The sequence below is a fragment of the Dromaius novaehollandiae genome, chromosome 16 (genome assembly GCF_036370855.1).
Source record: "Dromaius novaehollandiae isolate bDroNov1 chromosome 16, bDroNov1.hap1, whole genome shotgun sequence".
In the NCBI taxonomy this organism is placed as follows: Eukaryota; Metazoa; Chordata; class Aves; order Casuariiformes; family Dromaiidae; genus Dromaius; species Dromaius novaehollandiae.
Genome location: NC_088113.1, coordinates 10,959,156 through 10,971,341, shown reverse-complemented (window position 1 = coordinate 10,971,341; position 12,186 = coordinate 10,959,156). Strand labels below are relative to the sequence as shown.

Below are 12,186 nucleotides of genomic sequence, written 5' to 3'. Positions count from 1 at the left end.
AGCGGCAACAATCGGAAAGAAACGTGGCGACAAGCGGCAGCAGAGATGGACACAGACGCCACGGTACAGAAGCAGAGTTCATCTCCATGGCCCCTGGGCATTTGCTGCTAACATTTACAGTGTTACACGAACATTTGCAAGCGCGTGAAAGAGCACTGGGTTTATTTTACAGAAGCCACTGCGAGGGTGGACTCCTCAGCCAGTTCAGCCCCAAATCTGTGTAAACACCTACACCCATGCACGGCCCTCCTTGTTTTCATCCTGGGCGGACTGCTGAAGGAAGCACACGTGGAAATGGCCTAGGAGTATATTTTGCCCATCACCTCCGTGCCCCAGAAGTGCACGTGCCATCTTGACGAATGCCGGCACCCTCCAGTGCATAATTTTTTGTGTGCTACTAGAACAGCCAAAGGATCAGAAAGGAATATTCTGGCCTATCATTTGCTTTAACTTGAATAATTTATTGACATAGCTAGGAAATCAACTGGACTGCCAGAACCGTGGTTCCCTACAGTCCTTAGCCTCATCTCTGAAACCAACGACAACCAGCACAGTTACTAGCACAGTTTAAAAAAACGCTTTTAATGTAAATATGATGCATGTTATCGAGCACTCCCTGACGATGCTGAGGTTCTCCGGACTACAAAACAACACCCCGACCGCCCTCAGGTCACTGAAATACCTCACCTGCCTCTCACGTGGGCCCCTAAGGTAACTGCAGAAGTACTCAAATCCTAAAGGAGAAAATGCTGGTGTTACCTCTCCGACTGCCTGGCATGTTGTTAAATAGGCTCTGAACACATTAGATCAAGAAAAAAATTAAGAAGTGAACTAAGGGAGCCTTGACTGTCTGCAACATGGGACTGTAAAGCTTTCCTAACAAAAACTGAGCTGATTGATAGCTCCAAGCAGCTCCCGAGTAATTACCCCTATGAGCGAGCGGGGGCAAGCGGTAGTTGCACAAACACCCTGAACTAGCACTTTTTTCCGAAGGAAACAACGCTGCCTTCTCCCTGGCACTCCTCCTCACTGACCCTTTCTCTGTACCAGCACTAGCATTTCCTCAGCACCGGGGTGAGGCGGCTCAGGGACCTGTTCAGCTCCAGTACAGCTTAACAACAGAAGTTGCTTTTCAGCTGGATCGGTTCCCTGCCTGGCGGCAGAGGGACATGGAGAGAGGCGGCACCAACTCATGGCACCTTAAAGTTTGCCGGATGACAACCTCAAGATAGCGTTTCACAGTTTAAGCAGACGTTGGAGCGAGCTGCTGCAGAAAAGGGTGATCCTGCTCCCGCCAGCCCACGCAGACGCGGCGCTTGCGGCTCCGGGCACAGGCAGCCGGGCCAGGACCGACCAGCGCCGGGCTGAACATCCGCGCGAAACTCGGTGAGTCCATCTCAGTAACCCCAAGCGCCAGAGCCGGAGCCAGGGACGGGGCGGAAGGCTCAGCGCCCCAGGCTGCCCTTCCCCGCGCAGCTTGACGGGAGCTCAGCTCATTCTGCCCACAAACCCGCAGCGCCGGCTGCGCCCTGTGTTACTGCGGGAGTAGCCGGTGCCTGTACACTCACAACCTGATTTACTGCACAGTAATTTCCCCTTCCAGAAAGCCCTGAGGCCACTTTATTTCTAAATCAGAGAATTCAAATAAGAGTTTAACATGCTAAACATACTTCAGTCAACTTGGCTTCATTTCCCACACAGACAAGCCATAAGCAGCTAAGGAGCACTTCTGACATGACTGCAACCGTTTAGGTCTGGGTTTGTCACAGGATCTAAGAGCTGCTGTTAGATAATGGCTTTTTTCACTCACTCAGCGTGGGCAAGCACAGTGATTTATTTGACAGAAAACTCAAATTATTGTTTTAATCCATGGCTGAACGGATATCCAGACTCACCCTCTTACAGGCTGCTGGAGCCAGTGGAACTGGCAGGTTCAGTGCATTGCAAAGCACAGACCAGCGCTTCAGGTACACTCAAATCTAAGTGACGTTCTCTGCAGACGGAAAAGTCTTTTCCCTAAAACACTTATGTTGTTTTCTATGCTGCTTCTGTATCAGTTTATATATACCAACTTTTATACCAATTATACTACCATCCATAAAAACACAAATCATAAAGCTCTATATGAGCTCTGCACATCTCATTCCTGCACCAGCTACCATGATGTTGCAGAAAACATTTTTGGGAAAGGAATATGTAATTGTACAGAAGTAGCTTTTGTATACATGATGATCTTAGTCATACACATAATATTTGGTGCAGTTTCAGTACAAGTTTCTACCATTGACAGCAACCCGGCTTGGCAAGGTCCCCAACCCTTACTACTAAACCCATTCATTACAGATTGGGCAGGGGTAAACATTTCAGTCTGGTTTGGGAATGCACACGACTGTTTCTGCCAAATTGGCTTGAAATCACACTACGATGTTCACGTTAGATTGTGCTTTTATTTTAGCTTCATGCTACTATTGTTCATTTTCTGCTTTCCCATAGGCAGCAGGAGTCCCTTGCTGCAGGGTACAAATGTGACATGCCTGTGAGGCTCGGGCACAGTCTGAAATGGTCTGGCCACACCTGTGCCAACTGGCTGGCCAAATCACACCAGAAACTGGTGCAGTCAGACTTTAGTTCAACCTAATTTTAAACACATTTCCCAGGATGGTTCAAAGTTCAGCATGGTCAGGGCTTGACAGTAGGCACAGGCATCTCAATGTGCGAAAGAGGACTTTGTGCTCTGTGTGCTTAATAATTGCAGACAGTACGGAGCCAGGGAGGGGAGAGGGCACGCGGTCGAGAATGCTGTTTTTCACCGCTGGAGAACACCCTGCCACTCTCAAACAGCTGGGGACTACCTGACCTGCCGCTTCCAGGCTGGAGATCCCGTACCTTAGGTCTTGACCGTTATCGTCAGATGACACGTCATCTATGTGGATCTGGTCACAGTCCTGAGAAGTATATGAAGAAAAAGTACATCAAGAAGTAAGTGCTTTGAAAAAAAATCTGCAAGAACATGAAAAATGACTTTAAGGATAATACTGAGAAGCGAAAGCCTTACGCACTGCCAGTACTGCCTAGCACTGTGCGGCCACTTAATTGTTAAGAACAAGTATCACACAGTGCTTGCGCAGAACACGAACAGAAACGGTGTGCGTGACCAATGGTTATTTAAGGACACAACAGCTCTTGAATAACACAGTAAGTGAAACTACTTCCTATACAGACAAGAAGGAGGGAGACGCTTGTGTTTTAGCCAGAAAGACTGTTTTGTAAAATCTGCATGCGTGATAAGGCATGGATTTGGCAGCCTCTCGCCCGGGAGAAGAGCACATTGGACAGGAGGTGTGTGCCCTCACAATTTCAAGGGGAGATCTGTTTGACGGAAATTTCCAGGCACCTATCCTGCTGGTGTTTTCCCAACACGTATGAGGGCGCTGAGCACCCTCCGATGTGCTGAAGCACTAAGGCAGGCACCTTTCATAGCCCCACTCCACAGACCCTGCTAAGAAATCATATGTGGTAGCAACAAGGAAATCCGTGCACAGGAAATTTAAACCGAGTATCTCCTTGGAGCTAAGCCTGCATGAGGTATGTACCTGAGATCTTATCATCCCAAATTCTTCATTGTTTGAATGGTGGAGGCCTTACCTCAAAAACTTGAGACGTTATTTCTATGGTTTCTTTCCTTGAGTTGACATTATGAGTAGAAAGAGAAAAATCAGGAAGCTTTCCCCAGCACCTTAATCTTCCTTCTCCATGACCCTTGCAGGTAAGGACCTAACAGAAAGCCTTCAAGCTGATGAACACCACCCTAACTGATGCTAACCAGCATCCACTGCCTTCACCACTTTCAGTGTCCTTTAAACTACACAGTTTGTATTACCTGCTTTACACAATGAGGAGTTTATGAATTGCTTTAAATTAGGCCCTTTCAAAAAAAAAAAAACCCCCGAACAAGCCACCAAGCTTGACTTACAAGGCACAATGTCAGAGATGACTATGACCTTGTTCTGTCTGCAAACATGACATTTGCTGCAGCAATTATTTTAGATCATTCTCAGAAAGACATCCAATTTTACCTTGGTCCTCTTATCAATGCATCACCGGAGAGTATATTCTGCACGAGTGGAGCCAAGTGGCAGCACAGCAGCTCTCCTTGGGCACCTCTCTCTCTCCTGCACATCATTTTTGCCCCCCTCCGCTGTTGCGAGCCACGCTGGGACCATGCCGATGCAGCCCACTCCATTGCAGTCATGCAGCGCAGAGCATTAAGTCAGGGGAAAGGTATTTGCGGAGGGATCTGCTTTTCTCATCTGTGAATGAATTGTTCTGTACACTGAAGTGTGACAACAGTAGCTATCACATTTCTGACTTAATAAAATACCATGACACTTGGTGAGACGCTACCTCATAGTCCGGCGGCTGAGCCTATCGTGTTACTGGGTGAAACACAGGGAAGCTGCTTAAAGGAAGAATGCGGACTGTGTTTTACTACTTGGTTACGAGACTAATTTTTCATTCTTGCAGAATTTCCTTGAAATCTCAGCGAGTGGGGAGTCGGGGCAGGACACCTGGGCTGCCGAAACGAAGGGCCAGCTTGTCCAAACGGAAGTCAGCCAGGGGGACACGGCCCCGTCTCCACATCTGCTGGCTTTTTAAAATGATCCCCCAGGACGCCAGAGCTATGTGTCGTGCGGCGCGTACAGCCCACAGCCAAGGGGTAAGACCTCTCAGCCGGCAGACCTGAGCTGCCTGCAGCGCGGCCACGCTGCCGGGCCGGGCCGCGACGCACAGCCTGCCTCCGCGGGCAGCCAGGCTCGCGCGCCTCCCCCGCAACGGGGAACCGAGCGTGCAAATACCTGCTTTTCCAGGGGGTATTTGCTCCTGTTTGGCAGTGTGATCAGAGCCCTTTGCAGCAAACACCTTGTAGCAGACTGCAGCAATTTAATCTGCCAGTACTGTTGCAAGTGCAAGCACAGATGATGTGCTAGAGGGGCATGTAAGCGCTACACGAGTGGGCTAACTAGTGGGGCAAAAACATACACGTATGGTTTGAATGTATGGCTCAGCAAACACAGACCCTTGCTTGCCTGGGCTGTGCTGGTAAAAGCAACCAGAACGGGGCAAAGCTTTTGTCACTGCCTGCCCTAGAAATGCAACACGATGGCTGGCCCGTGTCAACATTTGGTGTCTTTTTTTGGGGGGTTATTGTGCAGCCACACCACTAAGCCGTGCTCCAACAAGCACAGGAGAAGAAAAACAGAAAAACAGAAAATACCCTAACTCCCCCCTGCCCCAAATCAGCTGGAAAAGCAGGCCAGCTTCTCAGTTGCACAACTCAAGAGTTAACTCACCCGCAGAGAATCCCTTTCTTATCAATAAAGACCGAAAGCGGCTGGAAGGTCTCCGGGTTTGGGGCTCCTCACTCACCAGCAGCCCCGAGGACAGGGATCAGCTGCCTCCCGTCCAGGCGCTAGCCTGAGGGTTGGGGTGAATCGCACAAGAAACGTGCCTCTGTGCTGGGCTGCGGCACCCCGAGAGGATGGTTTGAGGTAGGTTTTCTGACTGCTGATTTCCCTTGTTGCGTATGTTCAAGATTCCCATGCTGGAGCACAGCAGAGAAATGTATCCAGAAGGGGAGGAAACAAGTGCCTGAATCCCCTCCAGGAAAATCCCGAAAGCCTGCGAAGCCCTGGCTACTGACAGGTCCCAGGTAGCAGGATGGCACCGTGTGCGCAGCAAACACAGCCGAGCTCGGCGAGCTGCAAGGAGGCTCTGCAAGTTCATGGCACAGGGGAGGAAGGAGCACAGAGGGTCAGAGTAGCACTGGCCTGGTTCCTGTGCCCATTTCCTTCAGCTTTAAAGAGGCAAGCTCTGGAAACACCTGCTATTGAATTGCCAGTCCCCTGCTGAGCTGACAGTCTGCATCCATCGCAATAATCCATCCTATTAGTTTCTCTAATTTTTCAGTGTGAGAGCAGTTTTGTAGACAAGTTGTCTCTGCATTGCCATAGAGGAAAACTCTACTGCTCTCTCCAGTCTTGGCAAAACATTTCATTTGGTGCGTTGCTCCACAGCCTGACAGCTTTGCTTCCACACCAGGCATGAACCACGTGGCTTTGATACAAAAAAGAAGTATTCCAGTGCGGGCTTCTCGCTTGGTCTTTGGAGCCTGGACTTTGCTAGGATGTCACATCTTCACTGGACTTCAGATCGTCACACAAGTGCTGATAGGGCTGTGCAAATCTTGCTGCATCAATGTGCAAATGTTTCATCCTCATCAGGCACTTTCAGGGAATGCTTCAACAGGACTCAACCCCTGGCAGCGCCTCCTGCTTTGCACAGCACTGAAAACTGCAGCCAACACAGTTTAGCCATTCACCTGTTGCTAAAACAAGGTAAAAACTGATTTCCTAGTCCACCATGCCTCTGGTTAGGACGAGCGTTATTCCCCCCAGCACACCTCTCCCCCAGGCTCCGCCTGTTGGGACCAGGGCCAGCCGTGCTCGGCAGGGCAGGGAGGGCTCCCCGGGCCGCCCGGCTGCCAAAAGCGCTATGGATTTGTGCCAGAGAAACGTTTTGCTGTGTTTGATATTTCCTAGCAAGAATCCTCATGCTCTGGTCTTGAACGGTGCAACTATTCTGCCGCCTTCTCATTGCAGCCTGCACTTGCCCGAACCCGGGATGCGGCCGGAAAGGGTTTCAGCCCCGCGCAGCCTCGGCTTGTTGCGCTTGTACAGGGCAGCGTTACACCACATGATGGTGCTAACGTATATGGTAATCTCTGAGGGTCGAGAACTGCACCAACTACCGTGCTGGGGTTTTGTCTGTTTCTGCTTTTTTTTTCTTTTTAAGAATACCATTCATTGCATCTTCTTCGAACCTAACACTTGGTGACATATGATCCTTAAATATCACTCGGTGAACGCTCCACCTTGAAAGACTTTCATTTATCATCCAAAATGAAGGTGCAGGATGGCTAGAGAACAGAGATGGATGACTGTTTTGCTGTTGTCATTGCTGCAACTTCATCAAAGCAGAAATGGCCTTTTTTTCGAAAGAAAAATTTTGCAAAGGACATTCACTTCTCAATTGTCCCTCATCCCTCATTTTTTCATTGAAAGCACTCAGCTAAAAACAAAACACCTTCATTTGGTTTTGGTTTGAAAAACCCACCAAGCACAGGCAAAAAGGGAAAACTGAAATTTTTGAATAGAAAATACTCTTCTCTTTCCAGCTAGCTGGGCAATGCATACTTGTTAAGGAGAGTCATTTAAAACAGCGCAGGAGTTAAGATAAAGTCGTCTCACGAGGCGCTCTCTCGGCTGCTCTGTGCTCTGGCCGGATGGAGCACTATCTCGTTCTCAAACGTTTTGCATCATTTTGAACCATCCAGATCCAGCAGGGCGATGTTCTCCCCTCGAGGCGCCTGTGCTGCCACTTTACTCCCTGTGGCAAGGCCACAAAGGTCATGCTGACCTGCCCAGTCAGCTGCTCATTCTGTGTTTCCTCAATTTTTTAATTAAAGAAGGGAAGCTGATAAGACATTCCAGGAAATCAGCAAAATCACTTCTATTTCTCATGTAGCCACAAAATAGCACTAGCAACAGAAATGTCTTTGTAGCCCAATCTATTTAGAGAAGATCTCCTTTAGCATTTTGGTGAAGAGATGTGCCTGCAGCACCTGGCTCTCCTCCGCTCTCAGATGTGGAGCCCAGATATTTTGCATTTTTCTGAATGCTACTTGGAGAAGCAGTGCTAAAATCTAGGTCTTCACCGGACTAGTTCTTACTCAGCTACCTAGGCCTGCTGGATAAGAAGTCCCATTTCTCAGTGAATTTTTGTTTAGCTTTTGCTGCCTTAATGTCTAGAAACCACAGAAGAAAAAAACCTCAAACCAACTTCTTTTAATTAAAAACTTTGCTTTGCTCCAGTGGTTAAAGAAGAACTTGAGAGGCCTTGGGAGACAAAACTGACCCAAGGACTCTGCTTCCAGAAGCCAAAGCTGTCACTGACTGACAAATGTGCAGAATTTGACTGAGGCCAGACAATTTGCTGCTTTATTTCATGTTTTAGAGTGATAAGTGAAGCCAGAAAAAAGCTTGTTTTAAAATGATTTGCACACTTAAATCCTTTACAAACAGGGGAAAAGTCTGAATTGGCAGAGGGTTTCTGAAGGGCGGCTTTGGGCAGGACATGTTGAGATCTCATGGGTGAAAAGCGCTGGAGGTGTGTTAAATCCTATCACTATTTCTACAACGCCCTGGACACCCAAATAGCAGCTCTCTTTTTTTGTCGGAAAAAGATTTTCACTTTGCACTTTCTGTACCTTCCTCACCAAGCCCTTCTTTGGAAAAAGCCGAGAGAGGAAGAAAAGGCTGTTCGGGTGCTACAAGCTTCAGACCATTTCTACTGGTTACCAATGCACAGGGCTCCTCATCAGCCCTACAGAGCTGCTGCTCGTCTTTGCTTGTGTGACTTTGCTTGGATTTGAACACACATTCAAAAAGGTTTTGGTTTTGTAGACGGCGCTGTCAGACCTAACCCTGCCCCAGATGGGAAGGACTTTTTGTTCTTTGCCTTTTATGCAGAAACTCACCTGGTTCCCTCCTGCGCACGAGCGGCCCCCTGCTCAGCATCTCTGTGTGCAGAACAGAGCTCCCGCCAGAACAGGGACCAGTTTTAAAACCTCTGCACTGGCTCATAGTTAATTGCTACTTGCCCCTAGGATCTCTGCTAATTCAGCTTAATAAAATTATTAAATAGCAAATTTCAGGAGAAGCAGCAGCAATGTCCTCATTATTAGATTTAGGAAAACTGCCAAAAGCCATCATTGTTACTCTGTATTTAGAAAAAAGTTCCTTAACAGAATGAAGATGTCAAAGAGACACAGTAAAGTATGCTTCCAATAAGCCAGCTAAGGCCCACTTCTTTGGGGTCACTAATGAAAGTTTCTTGGCCAGAAAAACAAGTTTGTAGACCAGATGCAAATGATTAATAAGAGAGATGTTAAATAAAATAAGCAGCTACATACCTCCAGGTCATTAAAGAACAGATGCGTGTCTGCAAGGTTGAAGATCATTTCTTCCATCATAAGACCTATCCGCACAGACGTTGTAGTGTCCTGTTAGGGGAAAATCAGTTTTTTTCCAATCATTTTGATTTTCCTTTTTTGGGGGGAAGAGGTGGGATGTCTTAGAACAAACACAGGATCTACAGATTGCTGTTTCTGTAGATACATTCATTAAAGCCATTTATTTCCCAAGTGTGTCTTAATGTGATTTTCCCACCCTTTCTTTTGCTCTCCTAGATAATCAAATTCTGTTGTTTCAAGGATGCATATGGCTCTTCTTGACCAGGAATAGCCCACACGTTTCAGAGGCGGATAACGAGAAGCTTTAAACACTTGAGGCTATAAAAGAACCGCTTCAGTAGCTTGGACCAAGAACTGATTTCCAATAGTGTCAGCAGAGAGTGGTTAGAGAAAAAAAAGAGCAACAGAGCATGCAGCGCGTGATCTTCTCTTGCCCTCTCCTTCAAACCTGCCATAGGAGGTTGGCATCAGTCTTCCCAGGTTAACACAGATCTTTAATGTGAAATGACTGTTCCCGCTCAGGACAGGTTATACCGCTCTACGGCAGTGTAACACAGGCTCATGGAGCCAGAACTGCAGCCCTGCTGGCAGTCGCACCCAAATAACTGCATGCATTAAAAAAGAAAACCACAAGACAAGACAGCTCAGTAAATTGCCAGGTTGGCCAGTCTGGCCCGTCTGACATGGGCACACTGACAGCGTGACAGTTTGCCCTTTCTGTGGGTTTTTGGCAGCGCCAGCCCTCCCTTCGGCCGAGCGCGGGTCCAGCTTGGCCCGTCCCGTCCCCAGAGGGTACCGAGCTGCTGCCTGCGTGGGGACTGCAAGGATGCTGTGCAGCAGCGCAGGCTGCCTGCAGCGTTTTCAAAATGCGCTTTTTTATTGATGAAAAGAACGTGAAAACAGATGTACGACCAGCTCCAAAACGCCTTCCACACACCCTTAAGCATACGTGAACTTCCTCACGTCCCGCCTTTGCTCCTACCAAAGCCGGTGGCAAAACCTTAGCTGAATTGCCTCATAGGACTGCGCTACTCGCAGCCCGACCGTAATTCAGGACTTCGCAGGAGACGTGGGTCACGGATGAACCAGCTGCCGCAGAGTTAACACAGCCCTACAGAGCTGCCACACGGGCGCTGCGTATACCCTCTGCAGGTCCGTCACGCGGAAATACGCCCAAGACACCTGCTGCACCAGCCTCTCGCCCAGTGCACTCTGCTTTAAATGAGTCTCAGTCACTTTTCCACATCTCTCATGCCTGGTTGCATCAGGCTCTCCAGCAGCACATTTTCTTAATCGTTAAATACTTCAAAAATGCAAGCAAAAGTAATCTGTGGTTAATAATCTCTGCACTCCCAGTGCAAAAGCATTGCGCCTGTTCAAAATAAACAACAACCGACAACTTGAAAAAGAGCGTTCCCACAACAGGCTTTTATTTGCAATTCATCTTCATTAGGACAGGGACCTCTCATCTTTATGTTTATGTGGGTGGTTTCCCCTTCACAGTAGTTTCAAGTCCTGCTAAAACGAGGCAGATTTATATGCAGTCTTTGCTCTAATTTTCTGCAGATTTCTGCGGAGGCACGTTATTGTATGGCAGGACAGCAACGCATTAGTCGAGGAGCTCTAACAGGGCGCACCATGTTTGGAGGATGAGGACGTTTCCATCAACCTCTGCAGTGGATGCGGTTGACACGGACGGGCAGTGCACGCTAACCTCGTCATTACGTGTTCTTGGGGTCGGGGTCGGCAATTTGGGCAGAAGAGCTGCGGTCGCAGCCATGTGCACAACTTGCAAGCGCTGCACCCCTCTAAAGAAAAGCTCTGTCACTCATGCTTAAACATGCTGCTTGTGTCCTAGAAAAAAGGGCACTTGCTCCTCTGGGCAAGAAGTAAACTTCAACGGACTTCCCGTGAACGCTTCTCTAATTTTAACGTAAAATGCTTAAATTACCCCTTCTCCCACCAACAGTGTCTATTTCCAACACATACACTAATTTATTTCTAAAAATATTTCTACTGGGACATCACTACTAAGTAACAAGGGGTTTGAGGTGTATCTGGGATCCCTCTGCAGGGGTATCTGCCCCGTTTCGTGGACTCCTGGTGTACTGACCTGTGGAGGTACAACTGGCGTGACAGCTCCTGCCCAAAGCACAGCTGCCCATTTTAGAAAGTCGCATCCAAACACCGAGGCACGGGGCTGAGAAACAGGCAAAGCTGGAACAAGTCTCAGTCGAGCACTCACCGCGCGGCACGTGCTTGAGCGCACCAGGTCTCCTGGGCCTGCTGGGGCTTGGGAGCTTGGATGAGTAATTCAGCACTCAAGTTCAGGTGGGCCATGCTCCACATTTGTCCTCCCGCTCAGTGTTTCCTATTAGTTTGCTCTAGGAGCCTCCACGCTTTGCCTTCACTTAACCCTCCCAAATACGCCTCTGAAGCCCAGAGGCGCTCCCCTGACGAGGCACGGGGACGCCGGGGGAATCGGGGCATCCCACTCCAGCCCCATGCAAACAGCACTCCATCAAGTTTCACTACCCAGGTGTGGTTACACGGGGGAGCTGTTTTGGAGAAAAGCTGTTGCTAGGAAGGAGCGACTTTGTAAAATAGTTTTTAATGAAGCAATTTATTTTTATACGTTTCAAGGATCATTTGCTGTTAAAACCTCTTTTAGGAAGTCTCACTGGTTGGTATCTGTCATTTATTCTCCAAATTTTGTCTTTAGCTTTATTGGTATTAATCACTAATGGAGAGTAGAGAATGTTTCCACAGTGTATGAAGTTACCTTCTCTTAAACCAAACAATAAGGGGATTAAACTGTAGATGAGGGGAAAAAAATCTTTCTCTTGAGATAGAGAATGTGATGGAATGAAAATAAAGCAGAAAAATGCACTTTACCACCCAGAGGGGAAGCCGTTTGGGGAAACGATTTGGCATCAGTGCTTTCACAGTTTGGACGTTTCCTCTATAGCAAGGCATGCTTCCAAGCCTTAAACAGGCTGATAAAGTTAAAAGCAAATCAGTGCTCTCAGTATGCTATAGGTGTCGAGAGGCGCTACGTCGGGGCTCCACTGGTAGTTATTTATTTGCATTACTGC

At 48.1% G+C, this 12,186-nt stretch overlaps 1 protein-coding gene and 1 long non-coding RNA gene across 13 annotated transcripts in view; one reads left to right on the top strand and one right to left on the bottom strand.

The window, feature by feature from the left end:
- The window catches only part of EYA2 (EYA transcriptional coactivator and phosphatase 2), a 98,658-nt gene that overhangs the window by 7,863 nt on the left and 78,609 nt on the right, over positions 1-12,186 (bottom strand). For all 12 annotated transcript variants that reach the window (XR_010391880.1, XM_064521454.1, XM_064521455.1 and 9 more), the window contains 2 exons: positions 9,032-9,121; positions 2,887-2,945 (listed from right to left, as the gene is read on the bottom strand). Coding sequence is in view for 11 of the 12 variants with exons in the window: in XM_064521454.1 (XP_064377524.1) it covers positions 2,887-2,945; positions 9,032-9,121 (149 nt within the window). In the remaining variant the exon portion in view is untranslated. The remainder of the gene's footprint in view (positions 1-2,886; positions 2,946-9,031; positions 9,122-12,186) is intronic.
- On the top strand, positions 2,941-10,649 carry LOC112979074 (uncharacterized). Its single transcript, XR_003258097.2, has 3 exons — positions 2,941-3,585; positions 4,525-4,717; positions 9,308-10,649. It is a non-coding gene; the product is annotated as an uncharacterized LOC112979074 (long non-coding RNA).